Raw genomic sequence first — 19,115 nt, 5'->3', positions numbered from 1 at the left:
GCCTTCAGTAATTACAGGGGGGTGGGCAGAAGGAATTGGGGGAGGGTCACTTTTTAGAAAGCTGTTCAAGGGGGAGGGTCGCTTTTTATAACCCATCTTAAGGGGAGGGTCACTTTTGACAGAAGCTGTTTTATGGCCAAACCTTTGATTGTCTGTTTGATATTTCCTGAATAGGAAATTACCAATGAAATACGCCGATTCTTTTAAATATGTATACATTATCCACAAGATTCACAGCAAAGATGCAGTGGTATCCTACATTAAACATCTGAACAGTTAAAGGCCAGGGACTTGATACCGGGACCCGAACCAAGTTAATCCGGTTCACCTTGACATTCACGGGCGGGATCGAATGTTTATGTCTGTGTAAATTACGGTCACGATTAGTGTGCACAGGAGGTTGTAAACAGGCCAATGTGTTGACATGCAAACAACAGATTATACGTAACTGAATATAACGGCGAGACCTGTACACCGAGAAACAACGCAACGTTTCATGAAGCCCGCGATGCTTGTAGCAATAACAGGTGTAATTCTACAGTTATGACAAAGGTACAGGCAATCCATGATGCCGCTGCAACTGACGTTATTACGTTCCGAATTAGGTTTACCCGGGGCGCGAGGAGCGGGCTGTACAATTATTGTAGCTAACAGCGTAGACGTCATTGCATTGCCAAGATAGTCTGCTATTTTCGATATTTTCTTCTACAGAACTACTAAAAACCCTCTCAATTCGACCAGAAAAAATAATTACGGTTTGAAATCGTTGAATTAATCGGAAATTAACAATGTGGTGCATTAATCTATGTTTATAAAAATAATAAAATGTGACATCACCGATCATAAGAAACGTGTTGAAGAACATAATTTTTTGAACTGAAGACTACGGCGACTATTTCTGTAAGTATAATCTTACTTTGGCAAACTTGCGAATCAAACATTTCAAGGGTAACTTCAATACTTGGTTTTTGTTCTACTCTTGTTAGAAAATATGTCAAATTTCGGGAAAGTATCTGTACATTTTGGATATCTGTGCAGCTCAAAAGTGTAAACCGACACTGCATCCATCCATCCTAAGGGAGCATTCAATTATTATGGCCGGGATGGGCCGGCAAAATCCAGGGGGGTCACCTAAAATTTGAAAACTGCAAAGGGTGCGGGGTCATGTATTGTTCAAACAGCTCAGAGGGGTGGGGGGGGGGTCACGTAATTTTCATAAGTATCCGTCCCGTCAAAAAGCAGTTTCAGTGTTCAGAAATATTCTTGGAGATAAAAACGATTCGCTGCATGACCTAATTCTCTGAAGTCATTTAACTGTAAATCTGAACAAAAGTATAATTATCTGTCACATGAACATCTTGCCTTGACAATTCTGCGACTTGTCGTACTGTACATTGAGCTCACTTAGGGCAACGAACAATTACTATTACTTACATATTAGAGATATAGCAAGTTTTGTCAGGGAAATTGTAGACTACTAGTACCATGAAAAGTGAAATTATACTTTTAGGTGAAATTCCAATATCAATATTGTTGTCAACATCTGAACTTTCAAATACCCTATTTGAATCAAGTACATTTATATCAATTGTCAACACCTATAAAAGTACAAATTAATGTAGCATTGTAAAAAATTATTCATAGTTTTCTCATAGACTCCAATGTATAGTGAATCAACATTTCGGTGAAATTCCAAAATCCAATTTCTTGCACACATATCAACCTTTAACCATCCTAGTCTAACTAAGTACTTAAAATGAATTATCAAATGTCTATAAATACACAGATTTAGATAGTTTTGTATTGGAAAAAATTATTCATAGTTTCCTCATAGACTACCATCTATAGTGAATCAACATTTCGTTGAAATTCTAAAATTCAATTTCTTGCGGCATATCCATTTGTCGAGAGTACATAAATACACAGATTTACCCATTTTTGTATTGGACAAAAAATTACTCATAGTTTCCTCATAGACTCCCATGTATAGTGGATGAACATTTTCAGTGAAATTCAAAAAAATCAGATTTCGTATACACTATGATGATAATATGCACCTTTAACCATCATATTCTAATCAAGTACAATTATGTTAATAATTCAACATATGTATGTGCACAAGTATAGCAAGTTTTTCATAGGAAAAAAAATTATTCACAATTTATCATAGACTCCCATGTATAGTGGATGAACATTTTTTATTAAATTCTAAAGTCAAATTTTTTGTCCACATACCAGTTGTAACAACCCTATTCCAATTAAGGACATTTATGTCACTTATCAAATATCTATAAATACATAGATATAGTTTAGTATTGAAAAAGTATTACATAGTTTTCTCATAGACCGTTCCATGTATAGTGAATCAACATTGTCAACAGCTGATCATCAATTAAATTCAAATATCAAAATATTGTACACACATGCTTGTGCAAAAATATTGTAATCCACCTGTAATTTCTGTCCAATCCCTTTGACGGGTAATTTCAAAATTATAGCAAGTCAGAAGGGGAAATTTGGATATTAACATCTTGTGAGTTTGTAACTGAGGGGGCGTCATTTCAAAAACTCTGAGAATCCTTTTTTTATTCTGGCAGTGACATTGATAGCTCTGATTCTGATATAGTTTAAGAAGAGTTTCGGTTATAGGACACTCAGTTGACAGTGAAACATACATGTTCACAAGATCCGGCCAGAGAGCAACACATAAACAGTTACCATGGATTTTTGAATTCTGGCATATCAGAACAATCAAATATTAAAGGAAAGAAATAGGGTCACAATGCTTGATCTTATACAAATGTAGGATGAAAAGTCAATTTTCTAAAATCACTTAAAATCATTATATAAAACCATTCATTTCAAGTTCATGCAATGTATGAAATTTTCACATCTCATCGTACAATAACACAAAAGTAAAACTTTGAACAGTAAAGACTCTAATTCAAATGAAAAATGTGTGACTAAATGGAATCATTTATTTTTTACCAAATTTGCCATTATTACACCCAAAATTTCTGAGATTAAAACATTAATTTGATGGAATATTTTAACCTTCCAGTATTGTCAATTTTGTAAAACATTTATTTATAAGTAGCATCTAAGTTGTGTATGTCTTGTACTTTTGAAAAAAAATGTATTTTCGGTAGGTCACTGTGCTCAGTTTTCACAATTTGGTAAAATGGAGCCAGGAATACACAATTTCATAATCTCTCATGATTGTCATCATGATTTTGTGTGCTTTTCAGCTGGTGCAATTGACTTTGCCAGAGTTGGATAAACTCAAGTCAGCTTAGACTGATAAATTCAAAAAGTCCACTCATGCATTTAAAATGGATCAATTTAAGAAATTGCCCTAGGTGTATATCGCTCTACAACCTGCTGAAGTGTTGAACATCTGCGTGCAGTCCAACTATGCAATACATGTTTATTTTTATTCCACGTGCATTACTAATAAATATACGGCTATATGGTAATTTGGAGGGGACTTGAAAATGTTCGATCTTATAGACGGGGGGGACTTGAAAATGTTTGAGGGTATTGAGGTGCGATTCCTCCAGCCACCCCCACCATGTTTTTGAACGCAGCCTTAGGTCCTCAAAAATCTTCTAAAACGGCACGACGATAATATAAATACTTTTCACAACAGCAAAACAACTAAACGAACTTGAATCTGAACTTTAAATGACAGTTCTGTGGAAGAAACGATCGGAAATAGGGACGTGTCTTGGTACGACACCCGGGGAACGACATCAGCGCGAGAACGCGCTGTCGCTCGAGTGACATACTTTCGGGCACAGGCGCTCGTTAGCTGGGTAGTCTGCCAGATCGATTTTCGGCTCGATCTATCGATCCCGTCTTCGATATTATTATTATTATTATTATTATTATTATTATTATTATGTTCATCTTTATTTCAGGCCATCGCCCATACTAAGAATAACATTAAAATGTAGACATTACAGCGAGAAATAAATTTTATAAAAGAATGAAAAAAACTACTGAAAATACTAATACAATACATTCCTACAATGCTGCCAGAAAGTTGAATTAAAGTAAAAATCAGAATTAACACAACTGTATATTACAGAATTCTTGCTTTCTGTTAATCTTTTGCAAAAGTTCATAGTAACTTTCGTTGCAATGAAGCAAAATTCAAAATATTTCTTGAAACAAAATTGTGACTGATACTCGCATCTTGTTTAAGATCAAAAATTATACGCAATGCATTATGATAAGCCACTTTTAGAGTTGACATCTGTCTAGCACTGTAGTTACACCAAACATTAAGACAATACATACTTTATAAAAAGCCTTAATTGCGACTGTCCCTGCAAAAACACCAGCCCTCCCCTCCGTACTGTGTCCCAAACTTACATAACACTTAAACCAATTGTTATGTAAATTAGCTGATACTGTTTCAGTTATTCCTGGGGAGAATACTGCAGTGGTTGGGGAAGGGTCAAGTTTTAGAATGTCAGACAAGGGGAAGGGTCACATTTTAAAGAGGAGGACGGGGAGGGTCATATTTTATTGTATAAGTGTGTGAGGAACTTCCCCCTGTAATTACTGAAGGGTCCCTAAAGACTTTTGCTGGCTTGTCATATAGCTTTGAAGTTCCACCTTTGTTTTAGTTACCTTGGCAAACACATCCTTTAATAGCTTGGATAAAAGGGAATCCTCATGCCCTGATGGAGATAAAAGACGTTCAGAATTGTTCACAACAAACTGACTTGCAAATGGTCCACCCCTAATTGCGAAGACGACTGCCACATTGACTGATACACCTTTGTTTAAGCATCAGTTGTCTCTTTCATCAGAATTACATTATCGTCTCCTGCATTTGTATGAGGAAGTAGGAAGGGCTATTATTCCTTGATCTGTGCTCACCACAGGCAACTCGTTGAGCTTATTTTCAATAAAATTTCGATCGAGATTCTGGAAAATGTGACTTTACTACTTCCACAAAAATAACAAAATCAATGTAAAAAATACAAAGCTATGCCACGCCTATTCTTGTCACACGTTGCCACATTTAGGCCATCGTAAAAAGTGAATTAAAGGACGACAATAATTTTTATATTTCTGTCCATGGTCGCAGCGCTTATCAATACATTTTCCGTGAATACTTATGTACTACTGTTATGTCAACAAATCATAGAATTTAATGAACGCCCTTGACCCGTGAAACAGCAGAGGCTGCTGAAAGTTCGATGATTGACCAATTATCAATGACATCATATAATATCATATTCAGGATCATATTACGACAAAAACAGAAGAAAACAGTTGTTGATAGCATATAGTCCAAGTGAATCTCAGGTTTTCAAGGAAATCAGTTTGAGTTTATTTCCATTATGATGAGGTTTCCTTGAGATCATAACAACGTTACTTTACTGTAAGAATGTACTCATAGATAAAATATGGACATTGCTTTTTGTTCGCATAAGGAATAATGGGATAACAGCACCACAAACACGAAGACTAACCCTCTGCTGTAAGTTCCACCACTTCTGTGGAACGCCCTCAGCGTTTGCCCGTATCTGCTCATTATTACCATAGAGGGCGTTAACATTGAGGGGTACGTTTTTCAAAATGGCCAAGCATCACCCAGATTTGATCTTTTGTCGGAAGCAGCCCGGCGTAGGTAAGTATTTTAAGAATTGTTAAGCAGTACAAGTTGTGTCTCACACTTCCTTAACTTCCAAGCCCTAGGTTAGAGTGTGATAATGAAAATGAGGCTGACTAGAATCGTATAAGGGCAGTAAAGGATTTGTTTGCGTCGCCATTTCATGTTTCAATTGTTTTACCAATCAATGGCCAATGCACGCCATGTGCGTAGCGTTGTACACCTCAACCTCCATGGTACTAGTGTGCACCATAGCGCACCAACTTCTCAATGACCCCAGGCCAGAGCCCGTGTATCTCTTTGTATTGTATATCAATTATGTTCTATCCAAATATTGGTTGGCCATTGCAGAATGTTCCTCCGTGTTTCAATCTTGAGAGTTGATATTCCAGCCGAGACAGAGAGTTTGTCAAATATGCCAAATATCAGTTATTTCATTGTCAAGAACTCATGAAAACTGGTCAAATCCCCTCTAAATTTTCTGATAAACTGGAAAAATCCCCCATGTTGATGCCATCTTGGATGAAACATTGATACTTGAAACAAATGTCGTTGGCAGTGTACTGCAGTGCAAATGCTCCAAAATAGTAATGTACACAATGTTTTTCACCAAAGTAACAGTACCTTTTATACCTTGTGATGAAGCATGGATAGTACACTCTAACTTGAACTTCTAGGGTTGGAGGGACTTTACATGTACCCTCTGATAATCATGTTTTAATACATGTACGTTCTTGTTCAATCAGTAACATCAAGCATTAATAAATTGCATATCGTTCCTTTTTACCTCATTCAGCTATTGGCAGACTTTGTGAAAAGTGTGATGGGAAATGTGTGATATGCGACTCCTATGTACGCCCTTGCACCTTGGTTAGAATCTGTGATGAATGCAACTATGGCTCATATCAAGGAAGATGTGTGATATGTGGAGGGCCAGGGGTTTCAGATGCTTACTATTGTAAAGAATGTACAATACAGGAAAAAGATGTAAGTACTGTTACAGTAAGGGCATGACTTATCGGAACACCAAATTAGGTAATCACCCAGCAACTTAGCTGAGCACTTTGCAATTTGACCTGGCATTTACCTAAACAAGAGTCTGTTTTATGGTCTGAAGACTAATAAGATATCCACTAAACTCAGCAGGCAGCTCCCACTAAGTAAACTGATATGCCTACACAGGAACAACCCATTTTCAACTGGCATCTAGTTCATGGGAAAATTGTGAAAAGGGGGAATAAATATTATGATGTAACACAATCTATTGTACTCATTTTGTGTCCTGGGCCTGAACCTGACAGGTTTTGCCTCTGTATGTTATTTGGAATTGAAACATCGCAGCATCCCTTGTAAATCTAGAGTTACAAAACTCGTCAAATTTACCACCTTCCATGAGCCCACCACCGACGTTGATGGAACAGTCCGTTTTTATCATATGATTGGATGGTTGCTCTGACAGTCAGTGTTTCTTCAATGTATGTAATTGTGATTAAAAAACTGGTAATAACATGCATATCTACAAAAACAGGACACAAAATGACAGCAGCAAATCATGTTTCAGTTACACTTATACAACATTTTCTTCCGGCCCTTCAAAACTCTCCCATCAACTACATGCAGCTGCCAGTCAAAAATGTTTTTTGCAGTGTAGGCATATCAGTTTACTCAGTGGAGGAGCTGCCTGCTGAGTGTGGTGGATATCTTATCAGTCTTCAGACCATAAAACAGACTCTTGTTTAGGTAAATGCCAGGTCAAATTGCAAAGTACTCAGCCAAGTTGCTGGGTAATTACCTAATTTAGTGTTCCGATAACTCGTGCGCCAAGTGTAGATAGTGTAAAATTGCCGTGCAGCTGCCTTTGATCTGATATGGTGCCAATGTAATGCAGATGGTTTATACAAGTTTTTTTTATTCTGATATGTCATTGCTTTTTTTTAATCATGTTGAATTTTGATCACAATCTTGTTTGACCCCATGACATCTCAAAATGTATTTGTAATAAAAGTTAATATATAAAACGGCTGCCAATAAATAACTTGCGTAATCTAGATACGTGAAATACATTTTACATATATTCAAACTGTTAATTTGCGCTGAGAAGATGATATATAAAGACAAATAGGACTTATAGAAGACTGTTTAATGCTCCAATAGCTGCAAATGTGTAAAAACCCGATCTCAAAATATCCTCAGTTTCCCAAGAGTTTTCTTTGAATAAGACCTATTAAAGACTGAAAAAGTGTTTAACATTCTCAAAAGTGGCATGTAAATTCAAACATTTTAACATTTTAGATTTCCTGCCATTTTCAAAAACTAATCATGTGACAAAGAAAATAAACAATACAACAATAAAATGTTGGCATTCAAGTAAATGGCATCATGCTTGTGTGTTGGATGATCGCAATGTGCATATCCAGGAAATACTGTGTTTTTTGTACTTTTCCATTGAGGCATCATTTTAATTTTCAGCCTGTTAAAACGTGTAGGTAGGTCCAAATCAGCAAGCAGTTATGCTTCTACATGTCCTTCAGTTAGCACATTTAACAATCCAACTTTGGTTTAAAAATAAAATCATGAATTTAATTTAAAAATAATGCATAAAATTCACAGCTATTGGGGCTTTACTGTGCCAGCTCATAAAAATATATTATGAACTGTAGTTGTCTAGCAGAGTGAAAGCAAAAGCTCCAGAATACATTAATACACATTTAACTACTGTTTAATCTCAAGGGCAACCCAGTTAAATATGAGAGATAGAATTCTTATCCCAGTAATGCCTGCAGTACCATAACAGGAATGTAGAAAAAACCTGGCAGCCAGCAAAAACAATCAGCAATCATCTAAAATTTGTCAGCTGTGAAAATGATTAGTTAAGAAATCAAGACATTTTTCTACATCCCTGAATTGTGCCCTAAATTTGGAAGAGGAAGCATTCTTCATCAGTTCATTTCATTGTGTCCTCATATGAAGCTTATATGCTTACTTCTCCCAAACAGAAAGATTGAGATTTTCAGAAGCCATGGATGTTGGGCAGACTTTTTTCAAAATCAGTTTCCTTTTGAGAATAAAACTTTCCCCAAAACTTGCCGCAAAGAAATTTCCATTTGTTCTCTGTTAAAATCAAAGATGAAAATCAGGAATAACCATACAAATGCTGGTGCTAGAGGAACAAATTGCTTGAAATTTCAAAGTTGTAACAATCCCTTTGTTAGCTCCGTGGGGAAAAATTAAATATTCGATTTCACAAATACAGTATTTACTCCACAAGAATTTGATGTCTCAAATTTGATCTTCGCCACTTTTTCTAAACGATGGTAAAGCTGCTGTTTTAGACAGGTGGCTCCATTAAGACAGTGTACGTTGCATTGCCCATGCCTCAAGCATGAATGACACATGCTCATTTGTTCCTATTACCCAGGCAATGGTCTTTTCTCCCATTGACAGATTCTCATAATCAGTAAAACTGATGCTCTTCATCATTTGAATTGCCATGTTCACACAAAGCACACTTTTACATAGCACCAGTGTCCAAATCTTTTGTGTCTATTCTGTAACTAAGATGTACGATGGGCTGAGGCCCTGTACTGAAATAAACTGAACTTTGAACTTTGAATTATTCAAATCCTGCCTGAAGGTTACAATAATGCACGTATGTCTCAAGACGATACAGTCATTCTTTAAAAAACCCAGTACATGCTGAGGAACTGATCGTAAGACTTTTTCAGCATTTTAATAATGGAATTGTATTCCTTTCTCAACTTCCAATACAGAGAGATGGATGCCCAAAGATTGTCAACCTCGGCAGTGCAAAAACAGATCTGTTCTATGAGAGGAAGAAGTACGGATTCAAGAAGAGATGATGTCACAGCTTGTGAATTCCTGTTGTACATTTCAGCTTACATTCTGATTTTTACGTTTTTTTATCAATTCCTCTAGTCCTCTACAATTTTTATGCTGTAGTGTTTGCGGCAGAAAGCAAATAGAGTGGCAGATGGTGTGCAGTTCTTTGTATGATGGAGCCGCCGCGCTCAACAAATGTCAGCTCTGCCAGTGCGTGTGTGTACAGATCCACAATCCCCATTGACAAGAATGGTTTTGGCCAAACCATGGTTTGGAAAGGATTAAAAAGGACATATTCAATCCCAGGGATTTAGCATACATACTTCTCCCAGTATGTCCAACAATGTTTTTATTTACACAATGTGATATTGCTGGGACTTTGGATGTTAAGCATTTATCACCGTAATTTGTTTTTGGCACAGAAACATGTAATGTTCATCTTAAAAATGAACTTTTGCATTGAATTCAAGGGATATCGGTGGTGAACCATGCCAAACAATGCTGGCAAGAATAACCATTTCACACGCAGAAGTCTGATGCTATAAGCTTTGGATTGAGCTGTCATTCCTGTAGACTTTCCATTGAAATCACCATGCATTCAGTTTTCCTTGGGTGTGGAATCAAGCTTTTGTGTATCTATACAACTTGGCCACCTGGTGACCGGGAACCATGCTTTCAGCTCAATGGAGCATTCCTAATTCTCGTTTTCCCTGTGCAAGGTCAATGGTCCACCAAAAAATTGTGGCTGATGTGCAGCATGTCAGAAGCTGATATCCAATTCGGTGACTGAATCTTACCATCATAATAAATAATACAAAAAGACTCCCTAAGTTGCTGTGAATAATGACAATCGACCAATCAGATATAACCTTCCAAGCATACTGCACATCAGCAGAAAAATTTGGAAATAAAAGATGTGTATTCTTGGATCATTTAGAAAGCTAATGTTTCATTTTTTCATAAGAGAGCATGTGTAGTTGAACTTGGAATCATTGCATAGCAAATTGAACTCATTTTGTTTGACCTGAATCTCTCTCCCCCCCCCCCCCCCCCAATGTTTTGAAAGTCGAAAGGTATTCTAGCTCATAGAAAAATAGAACAGATTGAGCTAAGACTGAAGCGGGGATATGTTATCAAAGATGAAATTGAGCATGGTGATGGGGACAGGATCTGTTTATCATTACAAATTATGGACATGTATTTTTGTAATAGTTTTTTCCCTTGCACAAGCAGAGTACATCAAGTTTAGAAGTTAGAGATTAATAAAGGGGATTCTGTGCACATGTAATTTCAACACTTCAACAGCGAAATTGTCAGTGACGGTATTTACTGCATATTGTTCAGTGATAATTTTTGAAAGACGTACTGTAGTTTGAAGGGGAAATAAACAATGTGTTTTTCTGTCATCAGAAGAGTTGTTGATGTGATGCCAAAGAGTAAATTTGTGATGGGGAAATGGAAATAATAATTTGTTTTTGAGAGCAAACTGATATGAAAGTTAGTACACACAGGTCTGTAGTTGCTCAGGGTGCAATGTATGACTTGCATGTATGAGTATGACAGTTTGAACTTGCATAATTATATTAGACGTTGGTATGTACGGTACATATGTGCATGTACATATGTGTATGTATGTATGTATGTACGAACGTATGTATATACATACGTATCATGCATATACGTACTTATGTATGTACGTAGGTATGTATATATGCATGTATGTAGTTATGTAATATACGTATGTACATTGTATGTGTATATGCATGTATCTATGTATCTATGTATGTATGTACGGTTTATATTCATGTACATACTTATGTATGTATATGTATGCTGTGCCAGTATGTCATTTATGTGTCATTAGTTTGTATATATGTAGATGTATACATGTATACACTAACATATCCAACTCTAAGTTGAGATTCTAGAATTATCCAAATACCAAAATGCCTTCATCATTCTTACCCAGATATGTTGGCAAGAAAGAAACAGAAAGCATATGTTCCCTCTATATTTGATCTGGATGTGTTAATAAAGCAAACATGCAAGGTGTGAGGATTAAGTATAATTTTTAAATAATGTCCATGGACTTGTCCAGTTGTATTCAAGCAACAAAAGCTTTGGATTTGAAGGTTTGTCCAACCGTTGTCAGAAAAACCTGTTCTGTCTCAATGTACAGGCCTTGCAATTTTTCTATGTCCTTCCTGTGTTTATTTCATCTGTGAACTACAGAAGTTGAAACTACTACAAGTGAGCTCTCCATCATAAGATGGCTTGAGTTTACCTTTAAATAATTTTTAAAAAGGACATTGTTATCTGAAGTGTAACTCCAGAGCAAAAAACCCCATGTCAATGCCAGTGAATTTGCATTGTACCTTGTTTGCAATTACGTGCACCATTTTGACCATTACAAGATATTACATTGGTGAAATGAGATTATTGCTTAACTAGCTCCAGCCATCTGCTAGGTGAGTGCCTCACAAAGGTAAATGAATAAAGTATTCACATGCATAATGAACTTTAAATCAGATGCCAATGCTTGCTGGTCTACATGAATCTGCAACCCTATTTAAAGACTTTTTTTGGCTCGTCATATAGCGTTGAAGTTTCACCTTGGTTTTAGTTACCTTGGTGAAAACATCCGATAATAGGTTTGATTAAATGGAATCCACATGCCCTGATGGAGGTAAAAGACGTTCAGAATTGTTCACAACAAATCGACTGGAAAACAAATTGCGAAGACGACTGCCACATCGAATGATACACTTTAGGCTGTGATGGCGCTCTAACAGTGCCGCGACCATACTGACCGAACAGCAGGGAAACGCACATGCAGCACACACCCCCACCCTCCCCCCGGGATTTACGGCTCTAGGCTAAAGATACGTAAGGGTGGGTCCCTGCCGACAAAGTAACGCATCATTTGATCTTAACGATATAAAGTGCCGACAAAGGGTAAGCGACTTATACAAGAGAATAAGACCATTGACATCCCTTCTAATTGATTACATGTGAGCAATCCACCGAGATACTGCACAGTTCAGAGCCTACGAGGTCTCCCCTGATGTGCAGACTTCGTGGACTCACAAAGTGGACTGACTATCAGTTCGTTTTCAAATTCCTCCGGTACGATTAACGTGTTGATTGGCTCATATATCCACCAACACAAAAAGTATAAAACAGCGGTTTTGGTTTACTTGTGCACCCTCGACCTGATGCTACCAACATGTGTGTAGATATAAAACTGAAAACTATAGTATGTGTTATTTTGGTCTTGTTCCACGCGTTACGCTCAGCAGTATCCGATGAAGTGCTGCCAAACGAAGGTAAGTGCAATAAGGCCAGTATTTTCATATATCTCTTATGTTCATTCAACATTTTGCATCATCTTTTTTTTTCATTTTTGTTCTATCGTTTGTACCAAGTGACTCGATTAAACCGAGTCACACACGTTAATGTTTATGAATCGTAGTAAACCTTGCATCGACATCAAACGTCGTCAGCTATTTAATCAGTGTTACCACGGGAAAGTTCTTCGATCAGAGTTACCACAGACGGTAAGCGAGACACAACTTTGAAATACAGGATATTGCACATGTTCCATTTTCCGCGCCTTTCCCTGTACAAAAACTTAACACAGTTGTGTTTTCTCGCTATGTCATCGATAAATTTGCAAAGTTTGCCTGATTTATTTACTTAATTCCCTAACATTTTCGACCGGGTCTGTACCATTAAAAGACTCCCATATTTTAAATCTACAACTCACGTTTATTTTGTACAAGTGCCGAAAACTGATTTTAGAATGTGCTTATCGGCAAGTGACTATACAAGTTGAATGTGTCACACCGAGATATCGATAAAAGTACATATTGTTTTGCAAAGACGAAACACGGGAGCATCATCATCGAAACGGGCTTGTGTTCTTACGCGCTCGCTGAATGGACATCTATGATATCATGTGATTTTGACTGAAAATAGACTGCCCATTATTCCACTGGAAAAACTTGCTTCTTATTTCTTGGAAAAAATTCTTCAATGTGTTTCCTGACCAAGGAATGCTAACTGGGGATTCCAACTGTCCGCAGGTTCGCGATGCTGGGTTGCACGCACCGAACGAACGCCATGCCCGGGTGGCTATGCAGCAAGGCTTGACTGTGCTGAGGCTGGATGTTGCTGGGATTCGTTGGAAAGCAACTGCTATAGGAAATCAAAAGCATGTAAGTGCAATCTCAAATCAAAATTTCGGAAATTTCGTAATTCTTTGTTGTTCGACTCTGGAACTGAAAGTAAATTACAAAGGGGATTTGCACTGAGAAGACAATCGCCAATTATTGATAATTCTCCCCTCGATCCTATGAACCTTACGCAGCAGGCCTGCCCCATAAAGCACTGTAACTTTGAGCACTGACGGTGGATGAAACAAATCGTCGCTTTTATGATCTATTGCCATTCATGTATAGGAAATACAGTGAAACTAACGGTACAGATTGCGAAAATGTAGATGGTATCGTGTGGGCATCTCTTGTAAAAGTTTGAGGGTCGTCCCATTACTTGCCCGGAGATGATTCTACCTCTGTCAGCAGAATGCTATGTTTGTTTCTGCGCATGTCTGTGTTCTTGTGTGCGACTTATTTAAAGGGAAACCGTCGTCAGAACTGCGCCTGTGCGACTTTCTTGTTTAAAAACAATGTATTTCGTGCACGATATCTAAATTCACCTCATTATAGCTGCAACATTTAAATTAAACGATATAGATTATGACAGACATGTTTTAACTTTCATCAATCACCATCACCATCATACCTTGCAATGTTTACTTTGGTCGTATGGGTCCTTGAGCGCAGTTCCGACGACTGTATCCCTATACGTATCAAGTATATATTTTATCTCCTATTGCTACATTTTTTTTCCTATGGTTTCTTTGATCCACATTTTTTTTCCGATGATTTCTTTAATCCGAAAGGATCTTTGTGTAAATTCCTTAAAAAGTATACTTATGCTGTTGCTCACAAGTGCACGAGTGATTTTATGTAGATAAAGATCGTGTAAAACATTTTTGGTGGGAGATATTTGTCAGTGACGATTATCGAGCTGGCATGCTGACATATACGCATGGGGGGGGGGGTCAGTCATGAATTAAGTGCAGATTTACCTTCTACAGCTCAAAATTACAGTAAATCGGGGATCAAATTCTACACTTTTGGCAAAAAATGCTGATGTAGCGTGCAATCAAATTTCTTAAGACTCAAAACAATTTATGTGCAACTATACTGTGCAATAGTCGTCTGCGAATGATATTCCGTAATGCGTTCCCTCTTAAATAAGACGAAGCATATATCTGATCTATGCTTCACGTGGTTTATTCGAATATAAGCATGCCTTCCAGACTGAGAATAACTGATTCTCTGAGAAAGTATTAGAACCATTAACGGTTATTATGTAGGGTGTAGAGGACTATAGCATCAAACAGGTTCAAGTCTGTTCCTCAAAGAAGGGGTCTTTACAAGCAATTCTGATGAGAATAATATGCTTCTGACAATCTTGACGGCCTTTTGCTTTTTTTTTCACCTAGCTATCTTCAACATTGCGCTGAATGCGTTCAGCTATAGCTTCATGATGGACAACCATTTCGCAGTCATTGACGGTAGGTTGTCGCCAGATATACAGGGCACCATGCAGCTCCACCTGCTCATAACGCTGAACGGCGTCAACAGGATGAACTTCTTAAGTAGACGATACATTTCCAAAATACAGACTTATGAATTCAATGATTGCTTCTATGAGAAGAAAAGTTCATTATATCCAGCTGTCATGATTGCGTTTGAGACTTCGTTTGAAATACATAGTATCAGGGTGCTTGTCTCTCAGGATGACTGTAAGTGAAATACATTATTTAAATTATCATCTTTATAGAACTCTAGTTTGGGTTTAGATGAAATGTGTTTCCTGTATCTTAGCAGCTGGAAGCAAGTCTCTGCCCTATACTTATTAAGAGAAAGGGGAAGGGAGGAAGGGAGGGAGGGACGAGGCCTCGAAGGAAGGGAGACAGGCAGATGTTATGTACTGAAAATCATTACATTTTAGGAAAACCGCTTATCCTTTTTTCGCTTCTGCAGACTGAATTCACAATTTCGGTATTTCTTTGATTTTGTGTCTGTGACGGAACTTCGTATTTGCATGCCAAAGTGTGATTTATTATACATGTACCACTGAAGGACACATAGGTTTTTGTTCAAGAAACGTTCGGTACTGGCTTGTATAGTGCAGTGTTGAGTGGGTGCGACTTAGATGCAAACACACTCGAAGCAAATCAGCGACAAGACTCACAGTAGGTTTAACCGCTGTGGCTAATCAACATTTTACGTAAAACAGCCAAACATGATATACACTTACAATATACACAAGATCATACGCAAACAACTCAGATATGAACGATTTGTGGAGTTCCTTTCCCTTTACTAACTAGCCAGACATTAGCAACCATAAATGAAAACATCAACCCATAATTGCAATGAAATGCAACCATAAACGTAATATCGTCCTAAAATGGAACGATAACTTTACTAAAACAGCTACCATAATATTTGCAATAGCATAGGAAACATGTCATGTAAGAACAAAACCAACGACAAATATAACACTTACCTACCAGAGATGTAATATATCGATTATCATTAGTAAGCTTTTACAATCTATCAATTAAATATTATGACGACGAAGGTAGTTTTTATATTCTCAGCTGATTAATATTAGGCGAACACTATGAACTGTTTTGACCATAACTTTTGTTTTCATTTCCTGATTACATCGATTCGAGATTCGAACGCCACAAGGGACGTATATTTCTCGTCTCCAATAGCTTTGCTTTCAATTTATCACCAAACAAGCCTTCTGTAAGGTAGTAGGCGCCTCGAAAGTTAAGACTTAAACTTTTGCTCAAACTTTCCTAAGTGAAACTTTCAACCATTCTCTTGCCGAATAAAGAATAAAAATAACGGATCACCTAAAGTTTGGAACTAGGTAAACAAATTACCCAACATTTTGCAATATTTGACCTTCAAAATGACCGCCATCCATGTGTTAACTGTATGGATTTTCGAAAAAACTTAGACGGTAAAAAGTTTTCTTTCTCCAAGTGCTTAAAATAAGCCCCCTCACAAGTGATAGATCAGAACAACATTGTAGAATTTGAGAGTCCGAACATAAGCTTATGTCCCCGATTCGCGTTCTACCTTACGGTGTCTACGGTAAACCCGAAACAGTGAAAGCAAAATAGATAAAGCATTGTCTCATTTTTGTTTTGTAAAAATATCTTTCACTACAACTTTGACAAAAGCTGGAATACAAGCACAAACAAAAGGCTAGAAATTCATGCATACTCCAAAAATATCAGTCAACTTGAGCTCCGGTCAAAGGTAAGTTCGACATCAAAAAGAGTGGACAACACAAAACTTGAGAAATATCTCAAACAATAATATAAACGGAATCATAGCTTCAATACTCAATGTACAAAGGAATACACCAAACTAAATCTGGGCGTACAAAGAGAACAAATCAACACATGAGGACTATATTTATGTAAAATGCATTTAAAACGTCAGTATGCAAAGTTCTTCATCTTGGTACAAAATCCCGTAAATTTCCTGATCAATGGAAAATAGCCTAAGTTGTTCCTTTGTTCAAGGCTAGTGCAAAATAAGACTTAAGTAATCACAAACCAATTTCGATACTACAAAAACATTATTGAAAAGCATATGCAGATACAGTTGTATAAGCATGGCAAGCCGACATTGAACAAATCTCAATCGGGATTGAGAGAGCATAACTGATGCGTGAGAATCAGCCTTGGTTAAACTTAGCAACATGTGGCTCAACTATGGATAATGGGGATGTCAACGGAATAGTGTTTCTTGATCGTAAGAAGGCTTTTGATCTGTTTGATCATCGCGTATTGTTAGAAAAATTATTCGATTTACATTTGCGATGCTACATCTCTTAGGTGGTTTAAATCTTACCCCAAAAATTGCATGCAACTGGTTCAATTTAGAAATTCTTATTCTCAAAAGCAATATATTTCGACTGGCGTTCCCCAAGGTAGTATACTTGGGCCTTTATAAATATCAAAAATATAATGCTATAACCAGCTGAAGTTTGTGGAATACCCGTGCACCAATTAGGTTCTAAAGTGTAGTAGTGTAGATTATAACACACCACATGTTCATTCAGTGTCGCGATTCGCCAGAATACGTCACGTGACGATAAAATAGATACGTCTAGTCCCCACTGGATAGACAAAAGTGACGTCAGAGGGTATTTTTTGAAAAGCTATTTCCACAGGGAAATAGTTTTGACCAAATTTGGAAAAGTGCCCGGTCACGTGACCGTAGTGTCGCCTGCAGCTTTGCAACAATGGCAGGTGACTAGAAGGTGCTGTGCGTCCGGGATACGCGACGACACTCTCTCTTATTTTAAAACAGATTTTCCAACATTCCAACAACGTAGGAACTTGAACAGCTCATCGACGGAAAAGATTAAAGTACAACTAAGGATGTTGCTAGGTATGGTTAGAATATTTTTTAAAATAAAGTGGTACCACGTACAACTGAAACCGTTGTGGAAACATCGTCTAGTAAACTTGTCACAATGGCTTGCTGTGGTGTAAAATATCCAAACACATTATAAAGTATATGACATAATACAGCATGAGCGTGTGGTGTGTTATATTATTCGATTATAACGGTTAGATTTTGCCACCCAATTGGATAACAGCTTCCGAACCGCTCTAAGTCGAGCCATTGATTAACGATTGCTCCGCCGACAGCAATATAAATCAAAGCGCCTATTTATGAGGTTACGATAACTATACTATATGTCTCCGCCTCGTATGATACAGAAAATATTCAACTCGTCTCAGATATTCCCCCCTCAGCCGATTGGAAAATTGAGTAGTGTTAATCTTTCATTGACAGTATTTTCGCACACCTCCTAAAGTTTAAATTTGCAACAGTGTGTATTTGATAAGGAAGACGTGTCAGCCATGTGAAGTAGTGAGACGTCAGTTGCGTTCACACAGTGTTGGTGGCACACTCGATTTTGCGAAGCTATCCGAGTGAAATGCAGTGATTGGCTGCTATATGCACCGGTGATCTAATTTCTTAAAAACTTTTTCCGTAATGGAGAAGCCTAATGGGCATGGTCAATGCCAAAGTCTTATCGAATTCCACCACACCCAAATATTGTCAATATTTAAATACGGTGGAATACTTTACTTTCACTTGGGATTTATTTTCGCTATATTCGCTTGACCTTTTTTCCGATGATATAAAATCCAAGTGAAAATTTTAATTTTCTAATCTTTGCATGTCGTCAGACAAGAAGAAGTACATAGTGAAACACTGAAAATCTGTTTTCAGCTAAAGTAAATTCCAGCGAAAATAAAATAGTCCACAATATAATGGCTTAATGTTGTATTTTAATCACGTTACTGAATCGACTTCTTTACAGTGTCTAGTTTAATTGGGATGGGCTTCATGACAACGATTATGAGGAGATCCGGTGGACGGACTTTTGACAATCGAGCCTTTTTTCCTTATCTGACCCGGGCTGCTGTTGAAAGGGGATACGATGACTATGTTGAGCTGGAGTA

The 19,115-nt window shown here is 37.3% G+C and overlaps 1 protein-coding gene across 1 annotated transcript; it reads left to right on the top strand.

Moving 5' to 3' along the window:
• Positions 1-5,501: 5,501 nt before the first annotated feature.
• On the top strand, positions 5,502-10,875 carry LOC139151354 (PHD finger-like domain-containing protein 5A). Its single transcript, XM_070724062.1, has 3 exons — positions 5,502-5,647; positions 6,426-6,616; positions 9,400-10,875. The coding sequence occupies exons 1-3, from the start codon at positions 5,596-5,598 to the stop codon at positions 9,487-9,489; spliced, it is 333 nt and encodes a 110-aa protein (XP_070580163.1). The 5' UTR covers positions 5,502-5,595; the 3' UTR covers positions 9,490-10,875.
• The last annotated feature ends 8,240 nt before the right edge of the window (positions 10,876-19,115 follow it).

Source organism: Ptychodera flava, chromosome 15 (genome assembly GCF_041260155.1).
Source record: "Ptychodera flava strain L36383 chromosome 15, AS_Pfla_20210202, whole genome shotgun sequence".
NCBI lineage: Eukaryota > Metazoa > Hemichordata > Enteropneusta > Ptychoderidae > Ptychodera > Ptychodera flava.
This window is presented reverse-complemented; position numbering and strand designations above follow the sequence as displayed.

Excerpts from the sequence above, each read along its gene's own strand:
- LOC139151354 (XM_070724062.1), top strand. The coding sequence starts at position 5,596 with ATGGCCAAGCATCACCCAGATTTGATCTTTTGTCGGAAGCAGCCCGGC. Across the intron at positions 5,648-6,425 it reads TCGGAAGCAGCCCGGCGTAG|CTATTGGCAGACTTTGTGAA; the intron begins GTAAGTATTTTA and ends TACCTCATTCAG. Across the intron at positions 6,617-9,399 it reads GTACAATACAGGAAAAAGAT|AGAGATGGATGCCCAAAGAT; the intron begins GTAAGTACTGTT and ends CTTCCAATACAG.